The sequence below is a fragment of the Symsagittifera roscoffensis genome, chromosome 4 (assembly GCF_963678635.1).
Source record: "Symsagittifera roscoffensis chromosome 4, txSymRosc1.1, whole genome shotgun sequence".
NCBI lineage: Eukaryota > Metazoa > Xenacoelomorpha > Acoela > Convolutidae > Symsagittifera > Symsagittifera roscoffensis.
The window spans coordinates 73122717-73146088 of record NC_087065.1 but is presented as its reverse complement, the minus strand read 5'-3'; the positions used below and the strand labels follow the sequence as shown (position 1 = coordinate 73146088).

Genomic DNA, 23372 nt, shown 5'->3' with positions numbered 1-23372 from the left:
CTTACATAAGAAATATTATTTGAGTATAGGCTGAGTTTAGGTTGCATGCAGGAAGGTGTCATACTAAGTGTGTTGTGTGTGACATGTTATATGTTATGTGTTATGTGTTATGTTATTAAGATCCTGGGTAAGAAGGGATTAGTGACCATGAATAACCGATTGACGATCTTAGGAATAGATTCAAAGTTTGGACTGTCCATTCTTGGGTCGAATTCCAAAATTTTAGTAATAAACTGATTTTTATTATATTTTAAGACCAAAATCTTTTTATCTGACTGTTTTAAATAAATTTTAATACAAAATAGAGTAATGCTGACAATTGTGATATAGGTGACCTCTTTCCTAGATCCTGATTGATCATTTAATCATTCATCAGATTTCAATTGATTCAAACTGATAATCAAACTGAATTTAACGAAATGGATAACTTCGATTTGAACGATTTAATGGACCTAGCGGAGGCATACGTAGGACCGATGATAGATACGATCTATCGTCGGCTGATGGATCGAGACTTCGCTCTGGAGGACCCAGAGGTAGTCATGTTGCTGGTCGCCTTAATAAACATCTTATGGCATGATAACCGTGGAGACCGCCCCACTGAAGTTTTATTGATGGCCGCATATGGAGAGAGAGGAGTACTAGACCGCCCGAACATGAGGGCAAGGAAGTGGAGAAAAGGGGCTCTCTCAGGAAGTGACTTGGCGAACGAACCTGGATTGGGAAGTTCCAGGACCTAGAAAACCAGGTGAGATGCCTCTGCCAACCAAGCCTATGCCTGGACTGAGAAGAGTGCATCAGGAGATGAACAGCGAGGCTGCCTCGTCTAGTTCACAACTGAAAGCAGCTATGCCATCAAAGAGGGCGAGAAGAGAAGAAGAAGTTCAGACAAACCAGACTATGCAAGACCTCAACGGAACGATAGAAGAACTGGAGAAGATCAGAAGGTAGCTGGATGAAACGATCAAAACCGTGCTCAGTATGGAAGAAGACAGAGATATGTGGAAAAGACTGTTGGAAGATTGCAACAAGAAACAGGGCGAAGAAATAGTGCGCTTGAGGCGAGAGTACAAAAAGCGATAGAAACAGCTGGACGATTGGTCGCTAATAGGAATGCGCCAGGTTCCGGGGTGACTGCACCCTATGGAACAATAGATGATACGGGCAGAGTACAGCTCTCCCAGGAGACGATGGCGAGAACGGGAGCTAAAAAACAACGTTACCACCAAAGAACTCTAAGGGCCCAGACAGGAAGATACGAGAGATGCCGACGAAGATAGTGTCCCGAGTGATTGACGTGCAGAAGAACAACCAGGTGAAGAATAACTAGACAGGAGTTTCGGACACGGATCCGCGAGCCTGCCTCAATCGATCGACTTGGAGCCCAGCAGTAAACCTGCAGTAACCGCCATTTGGGACATCACATCTGATACTGGGTGACAGCTTGGTGAGAGTACTCCAGAACCTGAGGACCTCCTGGATCACCACGGTGATGGCCTTTGGAGGTGCAACGATAGCCCAGCTATTTCGAATGGGGGAGCTGATGAACCCAGGGAGGATCCTTTAACATAATGATCCTAATAGGGACGACAAATGTATCTAGAGACTCAGATGAGGAAGAGGCGCAATGGGAGTCGATGATGGTGTGCCTATTCACTACTCTCTGGCAGAAATTCAAGTGCGCGGTACTGACCGTCTGCACCGTACCAATGAGCATAAAAATGTTGACATCGACAGGAAGAAGACATAATGAAGGAGTCATCAGGTGGAACAACATACTAAGAAATCTGGCGAGTCGGAATGCTAGACGGATGATCCTTATGGACATTGAACACGAGCTGAGAGCTATGGATCAGGCCAGACTAACCACCGTTGGGATCCACTTTGATAGTATCGAAGGACAAGCCTGGATGAACCGAGTCTTTCAGGAGCGACTGAATGAAATGGAAGTTGAGCTCTTTGACACGGGAGTGCTAAACAAGGAATAAACAACGAACGAGCCGGCAATTTCAACCTTTGTGCCCCCTAAACTGGAAACACGTCTGGGAACGGTTCCAGCCGTGATCAACAAGCCGCAAAGCTCTAGCGAACCAGGGCAAAGAACAAATGTACAGGATCCATTAGGAGAAGCGTCAGTAAGAAGAACCATATATCCAAGGCGAAGGTTAGGACCTGTCAATCCGACCGCAGAGACGACAAGCACCTCGAGATCAGAGATTAGATCAGAGACAACGAGTACCAGCTGAGAGGAGCGACGACCAGACAAGAGCTCTTTGATGTGGTTGAGGCCCATTCCTTCTCTCTGGCATATCTACAAACAGGACCTGATGAAATTGAGCCTTCAGACGGTGAGGTTTGCAGCAGATGCCATAAGGATGTTAAATGGAGCGAGACTATCCGTCAACGGGCTGTACTCAATCGCAGGCGTGGAGTGGTTGATAGCAGCTGGCATAATCTTCAGCTCCATGACCGCGTTGAGATTTGCTGACTTAGAGGGACTGCCCTCAAACAATACAATGGGTCCAGTAAATGCAAGACCTTTGCAAGATGTAAAACTGAATCATGATGAAGGAAATCGAGAAGAAAGGCCCGGAAGATTCTTGACAACGAGGGCACCACTAAGAAAACACATGAAAATGTTCAAGCAGATACGAGCAACCCCAGGTCACATAAAAGATAGAGCGTACCCGAAACAACTGACTCAAGAACTTCCAAGTCTCTGTTTTGGCCTGACGTTATAATGTTGGCAGCGGTCGACTTGGACCTAATACAGTCGGTGTCAATGGACATCGGAGTACAAAGACAGACGGAAATGAACCCGATCACAATCGTATTTGCCGGTATAAACGACCATCTACACAGTTGAGGTTTCCTGAGCAGACTCAGAGAGCCTACAACGGCAGAAGACGCATAATGGCCAGCTATAAAGGATATCCTCGAATCGATGGGTGAAGTAGTGTACACCCTGAAAGAAGGTGCCTTCCCCAAGATAACACCGAGAGCCGTGTTTGCACCGTCTCCGGGATATGCACATCTCCCGGATGGACTGAAGTTTGTAAACGCGATGATGGCGTTGCTCTCGGAAGGGAAATATGATGTGATCATATCTGCCCCAAATCGCGGAATCGAGATGGAGAACCTAAGACCACTTAGGACGGAATGGCCTGCGGTGTGGTCTGACATCTCGAATGCGATGCGAGGATTTAGGAACCATTCACTACACATTTTAGTGTTAGACGAAGTACTGAGGTTGGAATTCCAACTGCAGCTGACAACTTAAACTGAAACCAGGAAATGACGATGACCAGACGAAAGAAGGAAAAATTCCAGGGAGACGAGAGCTCACTTGGAAGCGATGGTCCTGAGAACGAAACCAGAGGCTAACAAGTGGCTGCACTTGACTCCCCGAATAGCCGCATTGGTCGCGAACGCTTTCGAGCGAGGCCCAATGATGATCATTAAAATCCATGCCTACCTGGTGAAAGAGGTAAACTTGGCCAAAAATGCTGAAGAGAAGTCAGCCGAGTTCGTAAGCAGAGTGTGCCAAATTACCCTGGAAGCTTTCTGGACACAGAATGTAAAAGGAGAAGAAGGCTCTGACCGGACTGACAGCATGCTGGAAGGGTTGGGAGCCGGATGGACCGCGTCCTTCTTGGCAAAAGTTTACCCATCACTTTCTCGAAACCTGATAAAAGAATTCCTCCAAGCAGTCGTAGAAGTATCGGTCGTTGAATTACTAGCCCTGTTCGTGACGTTTGGAGCAGAGAACAAACATCGTGAGAGGACCAGCGATACTGCTCACCAAAGCAGTGCAGAATTTGCGACTAGATGGACTTCTAACGTTAATTGCGATAACACACGGAAACTTGGGAGGATTGATGAATGTGACACGCTACCCGGAGCAGATGAGGGAGAACGTGAGGAGATTCGACGTGAACCTACCCACGGATTCCTGGACTAAGATAAGAGATCTGCGACATACTCTTATACAATTACTCCTACAGCAGAATCGCTTTGGAACAGGAGAGGATGAGACGATTGAGAGGGAGGAAGACGTGCGATGTCATGCTGGGGGCATGCCCCTGCTAACTGACCTGAGCTTAGCTACGAGGACCGATCCCTTAGCAATGATCAGAGGAGCCACGGAGTTCGTGACAGTGAAATACGGTCCGACAGTCACGTTCCCTGACGTTAAGGCGGAGGCTTACAGGAGGTCGGTGTTGCACCTGAACCTCATATAAGCAGTGGACGGAAGTGCACTTAACTGGTGTGAGCAACATGCACTACGAGAATTGATGAGTGAGGACATGTTACTCGCGAAGATATCAGAGCCGGAGATGACCGTCATAAACTTTGATGATATCTTCCGTGACAGGATGGGAGAAGGGGATAGAGGGCACATCGAGGTATTCCCGAAGCTCTGGAATCTAAGGCCCTACAATAAGACGAACGGCAGAGACACAAGAATTATTTGACTGACTGCAGCATATCATAAATTGAGAGAAGAAACGAAAGGCTGGGGTGACTACAAGAGATTGCCAGAAGAGATCCCGAAATTCCCTTTGATTAGAAGGATATTCCTCGGAGCTGACTCCGTAGTACAAACCCCTAGGTTGAGAGCCATTGAAACTAATCAAAGGAGGTAACGAAAATCTCCGATATGATAGACCCGTGCTTTGTGGGCAGAAATGCCGCAGTGCTGCAGTATACGCAGTTTGCCTACACGGATGAAAGAACGAGGAGACGAATGAGCAATACAACGACTCCGAAGCCGGGACGATTTGACGAGGAATGAGCGGAACTGGATCTAGCGCCTATGGTCATGAGAGGCAAGGCTGACTTACAAGAAGCCTCCCTAATTTTAACGAGTGCATAACCAGAGTTAACAGTGGGCGGTACACTACAGACTAGAACCATGCTAGCACCCTTCGGCTGTGAAGAAGTCAAAATAATTCACGGAGAGGAGGAAGATCAGTCAGCTGGCAGGCTAGTTGTACCAAAATTTCCAGATGACGCAAAGGATGAAAAGCAAGGGCCCTCAAGTTCAGAAAAGCCTATGCAACAGGATCCCGATCAGGCCGAGAAAGAGGACGATAAGGCTTCGACAGGAGGGATGTCCAGCCTGGACTTCAACTTCCTCAGCAAACGGCACGGACACGTTGGAAGCGACGACTGAGCCGGCGGACGAGGGAACTTCCACGCTGGAACCCCTGTCGGCCTTCATGGAAACGAACCGGAACTTGACGGAGAGCAGCTCTCCGAGCAATTCTAAAAACACCGAGATAAAGAAACTCTTGGTGGAATCACCAAGGAGAAGAAGAATATAAGGCACTGCCACAGTACCTTTCTTGGGAACGTTGCCCAATGAAGAGTGGGAAGTTCATCATCGAGACAATGAAAATAGGAATGGATGCAGTATGGACAGAGTAGCCTTCATGGAAGAGGTCTGGACAGTAGTTCAGAGCTACGGTACCCAGTCTATTTTGAAAATAGGTCTCAACAGACCACTAATGCGGGGAGTCCCTGACAAACTCGACGAGTGTGAAGGGAGATTGAGCGAACTAATGATTGACTCGGCCACTGACGAAATTGAGGCAAACTCTCCTATAAAGATGACGTCGCAAGAAGACAAAGTAGAAGAAGTAGTATACCTGTCAAGAACCCGAAAGGGAACGATGCGATCAAAGATGGTGATTGACAGGGTTGATGAAATCAAAATGGAACTTGGCAGCGAAGTGACCTTGAGGAAAGCTGGAAAAACAAAGGTGGATTCCGAAGTCTCGGTAAAAGCTGTCAACTCAGCTAAAAGAAAACGCGTCGAAGAAGCCATGGACATGGGACAGGGTGATGATCGATTGCCCGGCAAAGACAGGATGTTGACTGACGAAGCGATGGTGCCACCCATTCTCATGGCAGGATTAAAATCAGCCAGTTACAAAACCAAGGGGAGTGACCGCACTCTGACTATAGCAACGTTAGAAATGGAGATACTCAGCCAATGTGGAGAGAGTACTCTTAAAGATTTCAATTTCTCCCAAGAATCACGGAAAGGGAAGCGTCGTAGGACAGCTGGTCCCAGTGGAATATAACCGACTGACAGTGTTGGAAACTGTATCGATCGATGAGCCCGCCGGTGGATACATGGAGATGTTCGAATACAGAAATTCGGCCAGAGGACACTTAATTGCTCTGGAAGAAAAGTGCTATGGAGGGTTATTTGGAGCCGATGATGCAAGGCACCACCCTGAAGCAGAAGGCATAGGAGACTCCGGTATCGTCTGAAATACGCGCTGAAACAATCGAGCAGTTAGTGAGCCTACCATGGAGAGCAGTAGTGTTACGATACTTCGAAGAAGAAGTGAGAAACACTCCGAAGATACACGTTCTGATAGCGATACCCTATGTGAGAGCAGAGTTACAACTGATAATCGCTTGGTACATGACTGGACTGACACGCGAGGAATATGATTCAGAAGAGAGAAAAAGATCGAAGGGAGAAAAGATGTTCATAATGACGAGTATGAGGGATCTGATACCCAAGAAGGAGCAGCCTTAGCTCTCTGTTTCATTCAATTTATGAAAGAACAAATATAAGTGCCAGTCTTGAACACTTGTGTCAAGATACTAAGAAAAGGAGATGAATGAACGAAAGCCTTGCTCTTACTAGCACTTTTAGACATCCATCAGAGTAAGCCGATGCGAGTGAACATGAAGGAACCTATGAAGCTGGAACCGATGAAAAAGGTTGACGAGATAAGGAGATTCTCTAACAAGGAGATGAGACTCACAAAATAATCTATCGAAGCACTGCCGAAATCCAGTGAATACTGTGGACCGATCAGGAAGATACCATACAGTTACCTATCCGGAATCATAGGGATGGCATACAACCCTTTCATTAATGAAGACATACGCGATTGCTTCTTTGATTACGAGCAAGCAGTGTTGCTAAGATTCTGGAAGTCAAGAATTGCAACGATAAGAAGCGCTGCTAATCAGCAGACCAAGCTGGGTCTTGGAGGAAAAGGTGACCGCACCTTCAGTACTAAAATCTGAAAACCGAGTGGAGTTTGTCTGGGATTCTCGGACGAATTGCTGAAAACGAGTCTGATGGTGGTGTGGGAACTGATGAAAACAATCATGGTGTCCGAGTACTAACGCCGATTCGATATTGCGTGCGACACAAGACGTGCAGAGGGAACTGAATTCAGACTGTAACTTGCGTGATCTGAACATCATTTACAATTTGGTGATGACAGCCTCTAAGAGCAACGGAGAAGACAAAGTAGAGTTGCCTGGCTGTGGACCAGAGGACTGGGTCAAACCTGGTAACTGTCTGGCAGAAGTCTGTGGACTGTAAGGTCACATCTGTGGAGGTCTGGATTGCGTAAAGTCCCTGGAGAAACAACACAAGCAATTGACGATATTGTTTGGGAATGTCGTGATGAAAGCAAGAACGGAAACGGAACTGATCGCAGATTGTCATAGAGGAACCGAGGTGGATCTAGTGACTCCACTAGGTTTCTACAGCATGTTTGGTTCTCTAGAGTCACTATTGAATCTAGAACAGAAACATGAGATGGTCACTGCCATCAGTCCTAGTCCCAACGCTGACTCGATATTACGGGCGACACAAGACGTGCAGAGGGAGCTGAATGCAGACTGTAACCTGCGTGACCTGAACATCATATATAATGTGATGATAACGGCCTCTAGGAGCAACGGGGAAGACAAAGTGGAGTTGCCTGGCTGGGGGCCAGAAGACTGGGTCAAACCTGGTAGCTGTCTGGCGGAAGTCTGTGGACTGAACGGTCACGTTTGTGGAGGTCTGGATTGTGTAAAAACCCTTGAGAGACAACACAAGCAATTGACGATATTGTTTGGGAACATCGTGATGAAAACAAAAACGGAAATGAAATTGATTGCAGATTGCCATGGAGGAACCGAGGTGAATCTAGTGACTGCACTAGGACTCTACAGCATGTTTGGTTCTTTAGAGTCACCATTGAATCTAGAACAAAAGCATGAGATGGTCACGATCATCAGTGTAGCAGTGTTTCCGGGAGTTTTTCAAACCGAGCAGAAATATATTGGAATGTGGAGAGAAGCGATCGAGGCGTAAAAGAACATCGGGCACAGTAAAAACTATCGTAGACCGACGGGAGCGAGATATTTAGTGGGATCAACGTTAGCTCTAATGTGCAAGAGCAGATACCCAGTGCATTTTGTAGCGGTGGATGTGAAAAGTACGAGGATGTTCGTAGATCAAGCCTTCTCAGTGCCAAAATGCGTAAGACTAGCGAGAACCTCAGAAAAATCTTGCGAGTTACTGTGCAAAATGTTCTCAGCAGTTCCAGAGAGAACCAAATAGGAATTAGAATCGATACTGGGAAAGAATTTCATGGGATACGCCAGTGGAAAGTTCAGTGACTTTGAAAGACAAAAGCAGAAAGGGTCAACAGTCACGGATTACAATGCAGTAGATGTGAATGACGAAGTTCACCGAGTGATGATGGAAGTGGAACCACTACTGGAAGCGTCGGGAAAGCGTAATTGGAGGAGCATCATGTCGACACATGATGAGTTCCCCCGCCATTGCTTGCTACAAACATGGTGATACCCCGGGCGTTGTAATCTGTTGTTGATCTAGGACTGTGGAGAGCTGCTCTCCATGGGTTTACCAGATTCATCACAGCCCATAACGATAGTGATAGTGGGAGTTATGATGGCGATACGATGGCTGAAAGCTCATGTAAGAGAGAACAATAGACAAGAAACGCCAACGAAAAAACAATTGCAGGAATTGGATTGTCTAATAGATTAAGATCTTTTTGAAACAACGTGCAAAATCTTGAAAATTCCGATGGAAGTGAAAAAGATATGGGCTAGAAGACGCCTGATGTCATGGTTCAGTGCCAAAATGACTGCATGGTTGTACGAGTATGCCAAGAAGCATATAACTAAGCACAGCAGAGTGTACAGTGCGTATCAGCTGGACATTGGAGTAGGAGCTTTCAAGCGAGCTTTTATAACTCATCGGAATGCAGTAGCCACCGCAGTGAAGAGAATTTCTAGGATAAGTGAAAGTGACTGAAGAGAAAAAGAAGAGATATTGAAGGAAGACTTGGAGAGAAACGTGACGTTGTGCCTCCACAACAGCTTCTGCCGAAACAGAGAGACTAATGTTGATCCTCTACCTTGTTGCAAACAAAGAGTAGAAGAGCAGAAGTGCTGGAGGACTGCCTCCAACAGCGTCAGAATAGCTACCGACGTGTTGCAAGACACTGAGACTGAAAGTGCGGAGTCAATGTCGCAGGAGGAGGAGGAGACGAAGCATTGACAAATGGCCAAAGAACAAGATGCAAAAAGAAGAAAAATTAGAAGAATTTAGAAGTTTTAGAACTTCTAAACGACAAAAACAAAAAGCAAACAAAGAAAGAAACAAAGAGGCAACAAAAATGAAGATGTTAAAACTCAGAATTATTTTGCGTGTGAGAAAAATTCAAATGAGAAACAAAGCAACTAAGTTTGCAATTGAAACTAAAGAGAAAACATTTAGTTGAGTTTTGAAGATTAAAAAATTTGTTGCATTCATAAATTTGCATTATGAGTTTAGTTAGTGGCTTTAGAGACACTTACTATTTATTTAGAGAGGCTTGAGTGGATTGTATATTCCAGCCTGCATGGTTGTTTTTAATCAACTAAGACTCGAAAGTGCAGATTAATGAAAGGATTTGGAAAGCTATAATAGTGTAGTATAATGCCATTTGTATTTTCCAGTGAGTCGAAATGACATGAATAAAAGTGATTTCTTGCATTTTGTAAATTATGTTCGATGGCAGTGTACCATTTTGATGAAGACCGCAGAACTCAATGAGGACATTGACCGGGCTGTCCGAGGAGTATGTGACGTTCGAACAGATTGGGCAAAACGCAATTTCTTATTCGAATTTTTATCGGAATATCAGACCGAGAAGATTGATGGTTTAATCAATAAGAGGTCTTACTTGTGCATTCTGACGAACTCGGTAGGGTCAATTTGAAATTCCATGAAAATTTTTAAAAACGACACGTAACCTTTTATTTTTTGCACCAACTGAAACTGCGAAATCAGAACAACAAGTTTTCTCAGAGAGAACAACAGTAGTCTCAGTGAAACAACAACGGAAAAACGACAGCATATTGAGATTGTGTTTAGAAATTGTCAGAAATCATTCCGAGTTGTAACGATTGTGCCGCTACAATCGTTACAAGGAAATTCACGAGAACTGGTATGGGTGTTGGGACGACGTGTCCAGCCTTCCGCGAAGAAATAAGAGCGTTATTTCTCCGGATTCCAGAATCCGGAAGGGTCTCGGGATTGGAACTTGAACTGTCTTATACAAACTTTTAGCTTCCTGGAAATGTCCTGAATTGAATTTAAACATCCAATCTCGTTTTCAGATTATGAGAAGCTAGGAGTTGAGGGAAAGGGTTGATTCATCTTCGATAGAGATGATTATTTTTATCTACTGAACAAAAACAATAGTAATATAAGAAATTTTTGCTAAAAAGTAAATTTCAAACGTTTTCGCAACTATGTGCATCGTCAGGATTTTTACAATCCTGTGTTGTAAAATCCAGGATTGTAAAAAGTAGTAGCCCTTTTTTTAGGAGTGACCTCGTGGTCTGGGGATACTGAGACCCTGCCGTGAGCTCACTATTTTTGCATGTAATTCAGTTAATCAGAGCGTTCTGATTGAAGCCGGAAACAGTAACGTTTTTGTGGACCCGATGTTAGAAAGACCACCAAAAGAACTGGCTTTGGCAGAGACGGTGAAAAGCATGTAGAGCTGTGTTTAGACGCTAGCCAGTCGTTTTAGAACCTAGCTTTTTTTCATCGATATGCACTTCCGGGCGAATGTTATATATAGTTTTGATGACGAATAAGGCAACCCAATTAGGTTTGTTAAACCGCAAAATAAACAGAAGTGAGCAAATTTTGTGATGTAAACAATGAAATAATTACAATTTTCAATATGAAAAGTTTCTGACTGAACACATTTTGCAAGATTTTGAAATGAATATTTGATGCACAAATTAGTTTTCAAAATTATAACATGCGAAATGCTTGCGGGGCCTGTCTATCATAGTTGCCTTTTCAAGGGACCACTCTATCATAGTAGTAACTTTTTGCACATTAACCAGCTATCCATTTTTCTTGAAAAAAAATATAAAACGTTAGGTTTTCTTTACCTAGATTCACGCGAACAACTTCAAGTAGATTGTAAGTGGTTTAGCGGGACGACCATTCTTAACGAGGTTTTTGATTGGGACTCATCAAAATTGGTGGGACCATTCTTCTAAACGAGTTCCCCGACTGCTAGTGGGTCACCACATGTTGTTCGTGTCGATAATAAAATCTTTTATTAACTGAGTATTCAGTGGCTTTGAGAAGGAACTTTGTCGAATATCAATTTTGATCGTTCTCCAATTACCTTACCGTAGATCAGTTGTTGGCCGCTCTACAATTTTCCCGTTTCTATCCTTGATTATTGTCGCAGGGTATGATAACATTCGACAGCATGACTTAACATGTCTTTTTCAGAGAACATGTTGATATGCCAAATTCTTTACCGTAATATTGCCAAATTTGGGTCTTCGTGCAACTCGTGTTGCTGCAGCCGAACAAGCCGATTCTGCAAGCGTCTTCTTTCCAGTCAACCAAAACCAGAGCCGTGGACACATTTTGACAGCAAATATGCAAAAGAACCTAGCAAGGATTCGGATAAGAAAAGTCTTGTTAAAATCTGGGGTGGTGTAGTTGCTTTCGCCGCGGCTGCTGGTTTAGTTTTATATTTTTTCGATCAGAGTAAGAAGAGAGTGGAGAAAAAAAGTGTTCTGCGTAAAAATCTTTCGATTGGTAAGCCAGCAATTGGAGGCCCCTTTCAGCTTAGAACTCTAAACAATCAAATTGTTTGCCGCGAGGACTTCAAAGGAAAATGGGCATTAGTTTATTTTGGTTTCACGAATTGCCCTGATATATGCCCTGAAGAGCTGGAAAAAATGAGCACTGTTCACGAGGAATTGAAAAAACTTGGATATTCTTCTATCCCTGTTTTTGTTTCAGTTGACCCCGAAAGAGACACACCTGAAAAGATAGCCAAGTATCTCAAAGAATTCCATACCGATTTTGTTGGACTTACTGGAACATTAGACGAAGTTACGAAAGTTGTAAAAACTTTCAAAGTCTACTTCAACAAGGGCCCAAAAGATGAGGATGGGGATTACATAGTGGATCATAGTATTATTTGTTATCTCCTTAACCCGTCCGGAGAATTTGTGGAATATTTCGGACAGAATAAAACAGCTGTTGAAATGTTAACTGTAATCAAGCAGCACATTTCTTTTGGCAGTCAATGACATCAAATAATCTTGTATAAATTTTTCTTTAATAATTAACATTTGGTTTTGAATAAACAAATTACTCAATTTGCGAACCTATGGAACAGATTTCTACGGCCTTTTTTTAAAGTGGAGTTGCAGTGGAAAAAAGTTCCTGTGAAATGAAAACAGGTATAATCAAAATGTATAGGATTGGGTTTTTTCATTTTTAAAAATTTTTTTGGAGACGTTTTGGAAAAAATTTTCACTTTTTTCAAAAAATTTTACCGATTTTCAAAAAAAAGTACCAATGGGAAGTCCGCCCTCTCCCCTGTGTGTCTGCATATTCCCCTAATCTCTTTTTACCTTACTCGACTTTCTGCAGCCTTCGAAAAAGTGTGGGGAGAATTTTTGATCCATATTTTAAGATATTCTCAATAATTACCGTCCAAAATCTGAGATTTTGGTTTCAATGGATAGAACAGGTTGTGGGAAGCTCCCCTGCATTAGCGGCTACGCCCAAGTTTTTTTAACACAAAAGTTATGGCCCTTCAAAAGTCAATTTTTCGACCATTTTCTGAAACTTTTTGATTTTTTCGAAAACTACCCTCCCAAATCTGAAAATTTAGTTTCAAAATAAAGAAGGCTTATGGGGAGCTATTCTGCATAAGCGGTTGCACCCAAATTTTTTCAAACAAATAGTTATGACCCTCAGAAAAGTCAATTTTGCTATTTTTTTGACCGTTGTGTGAAGCTTTTTAACTTCGAAAACTACCCTCCCAAATCTGAGGTTTTGGTTTTAATGAGTAGAACGGATTGTGTGCAGCTCCGCTGCATAAGCTGTTACGACTTAACTGTTTTTACACAAGAAGTTATGACCCACAGAAAAGTCAATTTTTCTATTTTTTTTACTTCAATTTTTTTTCGAAAACTACCCACCCAAAGCTAATGAGCAAGGTTTTATGCGGCTCAGCCCAGATGTTTTTCCACAAAAAGTAATGGCCCTCGGAAAAAATGGTTTTATTTTTTGAAAATTCTTGGTTTTCTCGAAGGTTATCCGGCTAAATCGAACTCAAAAAAAATTAACTCCTAGTTATTTTTATAAGAGGAGAACCAACTAAGGTTTTGGGTGAAGCCCAGTTTTGAAGTAACCCTTGTCCTTTCGCATCAGTAAAAAAAATACAAAAATTATCAACCAGGTATTTCCAGTATTTGAGGCCAACTCTTTAAATTATTTTTTTTGACGCAGAGCTCAAAACTCAAGTTCCTATATATAAACGATAAGAGAGAAAGTTCTCATTTTACGAAAACGAAACGATGCGTTTATCATAAGCAATTGTTTTTGTCGATAGTTGCAGTGCGGGGTTTTTATCATCATACGAAAAATCGAGTCACGTTGAATGTATTCTTTCTTGCGGGAAAGTCACTTTTTGCCGATGTATGCGAAGTGAGACAACCTCTGCATTACTTGCAAAATCAAGTTACTTGCATGCTGCAAAGGCTCTTTCTCGCGGTCAGTTCTCAGAATATTTTATTTACCCTGGCAAAATTTAATGGTATTCAATCGTCCGCCTCGATTTTCATGTTTTTAACTTCAGCTGAGTCAGTTTCTTTCCGCAGTTATTGGCGATTTCAAAATCCATTTGCTGTATTCTTTCTCTACAGCGCATTCATTTTTGCTTGATAATTGTTAAAATAAACGTTTTTGCAGGTAAAAAAAGGATAAGAGGTTGCTGTGAAAGTAGCACAGAACGATCCAACAATGATTTAAGCAAAGAAGCAACGGACAAAAATTTAAGAATACTAAATTTTACAAGAATTTTTTCGTTTTTCTACGTATTTCCTCTTTTTTGTTCAGTGGAGGGTGAAGCAAATAAATAAGATTTTGCTAAGTGCGATATAAAATGATTAGATTATTGTATAAAAAGCAGTATAATTATGTTGTGAGTTCAGTCTCTCATAGTTTTGTTGTTGTTGTTGCTCTAGGCTAGTCGAAGATTTCGGGAAGGCTTTCGACCACTTTGTCGGGGTTAGTCCAGAGGTCTTCTACGGTACAGTTTATGACGTTCTTGGGGCAGTTGAATAAAAGGAAAGTGTTTTCGATGTGTATGTTGCATTTCGGGCAGAGATTTTGATGTTCGCTGGGATGGAGTCTATTTCTGGTTTCTGAGAGCTTCCAGCTGAAGCCAGATCTGAGCTGGCTGAGGACTCAGCGTTGGCTTCGAGTGAGTTCTTCTTCTTTTGGACTGATATCGGAGGGAGGTCTGCCGAGAACTCCGTTGTGAGCGGTTCTGGCGGTTTCGTTACGTACGGCGTCGGTATGCAAGGCTTTCAGTGTGTCTTTGAAATGTTCTTTCAGTTTCCTTTCTCAGTGTCTTCGACTCTGGCCTGGAGCGTCTGCTTGATCTATCTGTGGCTCCCGCTCGGTCGATGTTGCCAGATCCGGTGACACGGATGTGAAGGGTCGTAGCAGAGAGCATAGTACTGACTGTTTAGCAGATGTTTAGCTTGCATTCGTTGTGCAGATGTTCGACACTGGAAAGAGGATTGAGCCTGTAGCTGCGCGGAGAGCGTGTTCTGAACTACGTGTAGCTTCTTTCCGATTAGTTGGTTCGAACAGTGAGCTCCATGCGGGGGCCACATAATCCATACAGGACCGGCCTACTGCCAGGTACGTGAGACGAAGCGTTTCCCGTCCTGTCCCCAGTCTGTGCCGGAGACCCTGCGCAGAGTGTTGTTCCTCTTATTCACTTTCTTCTGTACGTCATTGACATGCGCATCGAACGAAAACATGGTGTCGTACCTCAGGCCGAGGATCTTGGGGTTGCGTTCTAGGCGGAGAGGTGTGTTGTAGAGAAGGACATGCGAGGCAGTCTTCGCTTGCCGAGGGTCTGCTGTGAACAGCGTAATTGTCGATTTCGCAACTGAAAGGAGGTCGTGCTCGTCGAGAAAGTCAGTGAGCGTTTTGAGATATGTACTGATCTTCTCACTGACTTCAGTAATACCAGTACTGCTACAGTAAACTGCCATGTCACAGCGTAGGTGATGAGAGTGATGCAACTCGGTGGAAGCGGGATTTTGCTCATGATGATGCTGAAGAACACTGGCGAGATGCATGAGCCTTGTGGGACTCCTGTGTGCACGATCTTCGAGTTCGACAGAGCATCTCTGAAGTTGGTCTTGGCAGTGCGGCCTTCAGATATCCGTCCAGCCAGCGGATAGCGCAGTTGTTAATATTGGTATGTAGGAGGTAGCTGACAAGTTTATCAATATTAACTCTGTCGAATGCTTGGCTGAGATCAATGGCTGCCCACACGGTGAGGTCAGGAGGTCTTCTCTTATTCATGCCTTTCGTGATGTCGTGGGTGATCAGACTGAGAGCTGAGGTGGTGGAATGTCTTGAGCGAAACCCGTGTTGGTGGGCCGCAAGAGGAACCTGATCGAGGTGTTTCAGCATCAACTTCTCGGTCATTTTAGCGGCAGGAGAGATGAGTGACACGGGACGGTAGCTCTTGCTTTCACCTGGTTTTTTTCCTGTCTTCAGGAGGGGTATGATTATGGAAGATTTCCAAATTGCAGGAATGCGGGAATGCTTGATGAGTGCCGCAAAGTATGAGAGAGCGTTGGGTCCCAGTTTCTTCAGAAACTGAATGCATAGGCCGTCTGGGCCGAATGCTCTAGAGTTGCTGCAGGTCTTGATGACCTTCTTGATGCAGTGAGTGGAGTAGTAGAGATTCTCTGGTGCCAGATTAAGAAGCTTCCTGTTGAGCACTCTGGTGTACTTATCGGTTTTGTGCCGAGTGATGGTGGTGTATTACTTGTTGAAAGCTGAGGCGAGCGCTTTCGCTTTGTGGATCGCTCGGTTCTTGAATTTGATGGCAACATTGGGCGGTGTGTTCACTGCTCTGCCATCTAAGCGCTTGATTGTCTTCCAAATCAGAGTATTGGGCGTGGTTCTGTCGAGAGACGTTGCAAACTCTCTCCATCGACTACGCTTCTCGTTCAGAATGCGCTGCTCGATGTTGCGGTTCAGATCGGCGATTATTCGCTGGTCTTCGGCAGTGCGATGAGCGCTGTGACTTCCCTGTTCATCCCCGGGACCGCCTTGGGTCTTCTTCCTGCCGGAATGCTGCGCTTAGCCGCTGTGAGGACGGCTTTCCTGAAGAGCTTCTCGTCTTTGCAGGTGTCAGTCACTGTCGGAAGACTCGTAACAAGCGATTCGAGCTCCGAGGTGTACTGACTCCAGGTGGCTTTCCTGAGGTTCATAATATGTTTCTTGGTGCTTCTCTGAGGGACCAGGTGTGCGCTATACTCAAACACTATAGGCAGGTGGTCAGAGCTCAAGGAGGGGACAAATCTCCACCTGCTGATTGCTGGAGCAATCAGTTGTCGCTAGAGACACGTCTCGAGAGGACTGTGGCCCTCCTGGAGGAGCACGAGTTGGGCCGTACGTGTTGAGACTCACGAAGCGACTTCCATTGAGTTCTTCGACGAATGAGCTGCCTCTGCTGTCGATGTCGCAAGTCGAGAACCAATCGGTGTGGTGCGCGTTGAAGTCTCCTAGGGCCACACATTTGCTGTTTTCTTCAAGGATTCTCGCGAAATCTGGCGTGTATCATTTGGTGCAGCTGCTGACTGGAGGGATGTATATGTTCTTTACGTCCAAGTGGTCGTTCTCCAAGTAAACTTTGACGTTGAGAACTTCAGCTTGTTGGTCATCCGGGCTCGTATCAAGTTCCAGGTAGTTCAGAATTCTTCACTACGGTTATGAGACCGCCACCTGCTCTGGTTTGCCTGGACTTGCTGATCACTGTGTATCCTGGTGCGGAAAACTTCTCCGGGTTGGTGATCTTCGATTCCTGGATGACTGCTACGTGAATCTTCTGTCTATCGAGAAGGTTGACCAGCTGGTTTCACTTGTTCCCGATGCCGTTACAGTTCCATTGCAAGATCTTCAGTTTCTTCGGCGCGGAGGTTGAGGCATTGTCCACTCTTCTTCGGTGAGCTGGGCAGGCCCAGCTGCTGGAGTAGCTCAGGTGAGTGACGGTGCCAGCACACCGTTCGTGCACCTATTTCCTGCTCGTGTTGCATCTGAAGCTGTACTCGGTTTTGCTGTATTTCACGGGCTCTTTGCAAACGCAGCAGGGGAAAGCGGGACCAGGGTTCGGGTTGATGTCCCCAGAGATCATCAGAAGGAGTGCCGTCCAATCTTCACGGACCCTACCAGACGGCATGGGTAGGCCCGTCTCGAAAACCCGACTTACATAGAGAGATGCGATAGAATCGCTCGCAACAGTTTGCAACTCTTTGCAGATTTGGCAGGGCCACCACTCTCAGGCTGTTGCATCGGCCCCCTCCAATAGTCTTATAAATTTTGTCCAGAAAAATTTGTCTGAATTTTTCCGTGTTTCAGTCAGACTTAACGACACAAAATTTATAAGACTCTCTTTTATAAGACTCAAAGTTTTGTGTCGTTTAGTCTATCTGAAACACGGAAAACTTCAGACAAATTTTTCTTGACACTGCGATTTTTAGGGTTGTTTTGGAATTCTAATCACGACCAATAGGGCTTGAATATGATACCACTTTTGCCTCCTATAATTTCTTCTTGAGTTGCTGTATTAACGCGCTCGAAAAAGCATTTAGTTCGGTTTTGAAATTTTTTATGCTTTTAACCAAATAAGCTTAATCAAATTGGAGAATCGAATTCTTTTTCAGGTGATCATATAGTTTAAAAAATTCAATCGGGGGCAGCGTTTAGCAGATCTATTCGGATGAAATAGACTTTTCAATAGCTTGATTGATTTTTTCAATTTTTTTCTACTCCATTTTTTTGCTTTAAGTTTTCACAGTTTAATTGGTTCAATTATTTAATTATTTTTGGACTAAATGGTCGTCAGCTTAGTAGCCGCTTGATGAAATTTGTTTTTCCTTATAGTTTGTTACTGGTTATTGTGTCTCTTTTTCTTTAAATTAACAATGTGCGAGAAGTCAAAAATGTATTCGGTGTTTTGTACTTTTGTGATAACCAAGCTTGTTGCAACCGGGTATTAGACATTTTTCTGGAAATAACTTTGTTCACAGGATGATTGGAATTGGTGGTCATCTCTGTCTGTAAATTCGTGAATGAACGAATAAGTTTTGAGCTATCTGCCTTATAAACTTCCATTCTGTTCAAAACGTGTTGTATGTTGGTGGTAATTTTACTAACTCCAATTTCAGTGTGTCCGTTTTTATATAAAAAAATGCTCTTGTTTTGGCTTAAAAGGTTTTAGCCCAATATCTATTGTTTAACTTGTCTAAATTTGAGTCGTTTGATAAGCCAAATTGTTTTGATTTATTTGTTTTAAGGGGGTACTTCAAAAAGGTTGCTTTCATGAAATTATTTTTGTCAGCTGAACTTGTCTGCTGAGAATTTTCGGTTGTTCTTACCGATTTTTTAAAAAAATATATGATGCTTATTACACTTGTGAGAGCTAGTATCTTGTAACCGGGAACTAGACTGTTTTTTTTTTTCATCGTTAAAAACGTTTCTTGCGAATTTGTAAGAAATTGATGTTGCTTTATTTTTGATTCTTAGCATTTTTCAGGCCCCTTCTTGCTTGATCTGGAGGATGTGCGGTTGCTTTGCCCACTATGGTCTGGGGTTCGAGTCCCGGCCGGCCTTTATTGTTAGTAAGTGTCTGAAATCTAATTTTTACGGGAAAAGTTGAATAGTCGGACTAAATTTGTCCGCGTATGTTTTGTCGGCTAAGTTGCCACATCGAGGACAGATTTTGTTGCACTTTAAGCATTTTTCTTTGTTGTCTCAAGTGTCAATGATCAACTCCTGTTGTTTGTTAATTTGCCAATCCTGAGTGTTTTTTTTCCAATTTTTTTGAATTTTTTTCCTTTCAAGTTTTGTGCGGCGTAAATGATTTCGGCTCATGTTTCGTCAATTTAATGATGTTATTTTGCATCGGTTTAAGGATAAAAATTGATATTCTGTTTCTAAATTGAATTGTGGCAACATAAATGGTACAAATATATGCACTTTAATGCAACAACAATCAATCGGAACTTTCAGGGCTTTTCCTGGTACAAGCAGTAATGATATATTTGAAGATGATTAAGAAAAAAAACGAATCAAGAAATATCCTTTGAAAAAAAATGAAAAAAATATCCTGAATTAAATGCAGCATTCCGTTAAAATTTATGATACAATATGGAACTAAATGTAGCTTATAAATCTAGCTGGACTTGGAAACGTGATTGTTTAGACGCATTTATACCTTCGTTACTAACTATAACTTTCAGTTTCTCATGTCCGCCCTTGAAATCCCGAAACAAGTGATTCCATTCAATAACAATAGCAGTAATGTCACAACAACCAAAGGTATCGCCAGAGCTCTCACCAACAGCACATCACCTCAGTCAGACTGCGAGAACCGACCAATTCTGAACCCCAGCGCGCTTAAGTCAGGTCACGTGAGCTCCGCGGTGTCGCCGGGAGCCCACTTCAAACAGAGCACCCTGATGTTTAATAACAACAAGAAGTCTCCACATGCGGGAGCGTTGAAGGGAGCCGACCCAAAGAGCTTCCCGGACATCGCCAGTTCCTCCTCGGACTCCTCGCCCTACTCATCAGACGACGAAGTGCTTCTGGTTACCAACAGCAAAAAAGAAGAACCACTAAGTAAGTTTATTGATCAAATGGGAAAACAGGGCGATTAGTCGAAGCAGCGGCCTGTATTGAAAAAAAAAAAACAATTCGGGGCATCAGAAAAAGTCACAATTGGTGATGGTTTTAATCACTTTTCGACTAATGGCATATTTTAAATGCAGTGAATTGTTATTCTCAAATGATTTTGTCTCGCCTGGTTCTGTGCTACGCTATTGGCGTGTATTCGGACCTTTAATTGTTTTAGTTTAAGAAGAAATTAATCACTAGAATAGAAAGCAGCCCAATTTAGCATTGCGTAGATCGAATGTGTCAGATTGAAATTGTATTATTTTTTGTTTCAGAACCAGCAAAAGTGGTGAACCAGGCATCTGTCGTTAAACCGAAGACAATATCAAACCAGTTAGCCGCAGAAAAAGATCTGAGCCCGAGAAAGAAACAAAAGTCAGTCTCTTCGCCGGTATCGAACGGAAAAGTAAACGGATTTTCAACAGAAGACCAGAAAGTAAATTCCGAAACAAAGCAGAGTAAGAAAAACAAGAAACAGAATCATGAACAGCGGGCGGCCTCAACCGAAAAGAGCAAAAGTGCTGAAAAACCCAAAAGCACTGAAAAAACCAAAAGCACTGAAAAAGTCAAAAGTACGGAAAAAGTCAAAAGTACGGAAAAACCGAAAGCCGTCGAAAAACCCAAAATCACAGAGAAAAAAGTCAAGAAAAGTAAAGATTCAGATAAAAACAGAAAGATAGAGTTTGTCATTAGTTCTGACGAAGACGAACCCTTGTGTAATTTGGGAAAATCAAAGCCCGAAGATGAAAAAGAATCAAATGGTTCAACTGAAAACTCCAAGCCGAAGAAAAGTAAGCCGAAAAAACAATCAGCCGAAAAGTCTGCAGAAAAGAGCGGTGACAAAAAACCAGAAAATGGCACCAAAAATGCAGTGGCTATGTCTGTTGGTAGTGATTCAGATGACAATGAAGATGTGCCACTTTCTGTCATCAAACAGAAGTCGCCGATCAGTTTGAAAAGCGTAAAACCAAAACTACCTTTTAGCCCGGGTAAGAGTAGCAAAGCTAAAGCTGCTCAGAATTTGATGAACAAACATTTTTCAACCACGTCTGAAAAGGGAAAATTAAAAGTTGAGTACCAGCAACCCCCAATTGTGACGAAGCTTGTGAAGTTATTAGAAAATGAAAACTGGAGAGAGGACCCTGAGAAATTAAGGAAAGGACGAGCACTTATCACTCACGTCACTAAAAACTTAACAGCGTTTGAGCGCGAACGTGTACCTGCAGTAGCTAAACAACTTATTGTGGAAAAGAGAAGGGAAATGGACGAGAAAGAGCGCTGGAAAAATTTGAGCCAAGATCAAAGGGATGCCGAACTGAAGCTGAAAAGACTGGAAAAACAACGCCAAATTCAACTACAAAAATCAGAAGCTCCACCTAAGTTAGTATTGATAAAGCAAGATGATTTGCTGCATGAAAATGTTCGTCCTTTGCCAAAACCAACGCAGATTAATTTGCCCGAAGGTGTTTCAATGAAAATGTACGGTGACGTGTTGATGGTTATCGAGTTCTTGCATATTTTCAGAGGAATTTTATCTCCGGACGATAGCTATGATTTAGACTTCAATGTCAATTTTTTAGTGGAAGCGTTAACCGTTGGCGAAAATGGATTCTTGTTTTTGAGTTCGATCGTTGAAGCCCTTTTAAAGTCATTACTTCAAGATGAACTGAACGAAATGTTAGCTGATCTTGAAACTAACTTGTCACGTGTGTCCGTAACTTGTCATTCTGTTTCGGACTTGTGTCGATTGTATTTGACTCATGTTCTCAAAGACGAGGAGCGAATGCTCAATTTTACGCCCGAACCGGCTTTGGTTTCGGCAAGTGAAAAATTAAAAAGCGCCGATTTAATTGAGCTAAATGCAGAGGAAAAGCTATCTGTTGTTTTGTTTTTCTGCCATGAAGTTTTGAAAACTGAAGTTTACGAGCATTTTTTACAAGACAAACACGCCCAATTTACAGAGTGTTTTCGATGGAAAACACGAGCTAAAGAAGAGTATAGCAAGTACATGAAAGAAAAACAGGAGAAAGAAGCGGAATTGAATGCGAAAAAAGCCGAAATAATTGCCAAGGCCAGTGAACCCTCTTACGGAGAGCAGAGCACGGAAACTACGAGTACTATCATTGACACCAATTCCGAAATGGATGAGGATAAGTTTTTAACAGTAGCGGAGGAACACGCAATTTTAACGAGCAGCATGTCAAGGAGACAACAAGAAATGGAGCTTGCAAAGTTAAGGAAAGATCGGGAAGAGAGGTTTAAGAAAATCAAATTGGAACGAGAAATCGAGGAAAATAAGATATTTTGGGAAAAAGAAAAAAGTGAATCTGAATATGATAAAGTAGCGTCTTTGGTTTTTAAATTGCAGCGTCTATCGCCGATTGGCTATGACAGATATCATAACAGATACTGGATTTTGGATTGCGTGCCTGGAATTCTGGTTGAAAGGTGCTGGGCTGGAGATTACATATCCTTTGAAACCGCTTCGCCCGTAAAACCAGACCCACCTGTTGTGGATATCAAAACCGACACTGAAAGTGCGACGGCAAATGTTGAGAATGGAAATCAAGCCGAGAGTACCACCAAAGAAGATGATCCGGAAATTCAAGTGATTAACAGCGTTGTTTCCTCTGTTTTGACGGTGTCAAATTCGTCGTCTAATGTGCCGTTGAAGCATTTCACGCGTCTGGAAATACCTAACAAACTATTACCTCGAATTGGGCAAAATAATTGGGTAATTTATGACTCAGTAGAACAGATAGAAACCCTTATGAAACGTCTTCATGACTATGGCAACAGAGAAAGTGCGCTAAAAAACGAACTGAGAAAGCATATCGCAGCTTTAAATAAGCGATTGGCCGCTAAAAGCGCAAAAGATTCAGCCAAATTGGCTGCGCAGAAAAAGACGACTGTTGAAGTGAAGAAAGAGGGTAAAAGTGACGCCGTGTCTGCATCTGGAGTAGTTGTTGAGAATGGCGATGGTTTGAAATTGGAAACCGATGTTAAAGAGGAAGTCGTGGAAATTGAAGATAACGTTGATGAAGACGACGATGATGAGAAGTTCCCGATGATGCCGAAGTCCTACCTGGAACACTACTTAGGCTACTTGCAGTCTGACATGAAGGATCTGCATTTGAGATTGTTCAATGGCGGTTTGTCATGGGGAAACCCAGAAGCGATTGAAAACCAAATTGACAGTGCGAAGTCTATGGATGAAGTGGTTAGTGGTAGCAGATCTCTAATTTGATAGACTGATGGCCAATAACACAGGACGTCTCAG

General features: G+C 43.0%; 3 protein-coding genes across 4 annotated transcripts in view; 2 read left to right on the top strand and 1 right to left on the bottom strand.

The window, feature by feature from the left end:
• Nucleotides 1-23372, bottom strand: part of LOC134845014 (spliceosome-associated protein CWC27 homolog) — a 502234-nt gene that overhangs the window by 94421 nt on the left and 384441 nt on the right. The window lies entirely within an intron of this gene.
• Nucleotides 11592-12465, top strand: LOC134844574 (protein SCO1 homolog, mitochondrial-like). Its single transcript, XM_063861313.1, has one exon. It carries the CDS (start codon nucleotides 11593-11595, stop codon nucleotides 12400-12402), a length of 810 nt encoding a protein of 269 aa, XP_063717383.1. The 5' UTR covers nucleotide 11592; the 3' UTR covers nucleotides 12403-12465.
• The window catches only part of LOC134845106 (uncharacterized), a 43739-nt gene continuing 40030 nt past the window's right edge, over nucleotides 19664-23372 (top strand). For both annotated transcript variants that reach the window (XM_063861963.1, XM_063861961.1), the window contains exons 1-2: nucleotides 19664-20038; nucleotides 20368-23312. In XM_063861963.1, the coding sequence (XP_063718033.1) occupies nucleotides 19666-20038; nucleotides 20368-23312 (3318 nt within the window). In that variant the 5' untranslated portion in view covers nucleotides 19664-19665. The remainder of the gene's footprint in view (nucleotides 20039-20367; nucleotides 23313-23372) is intronic.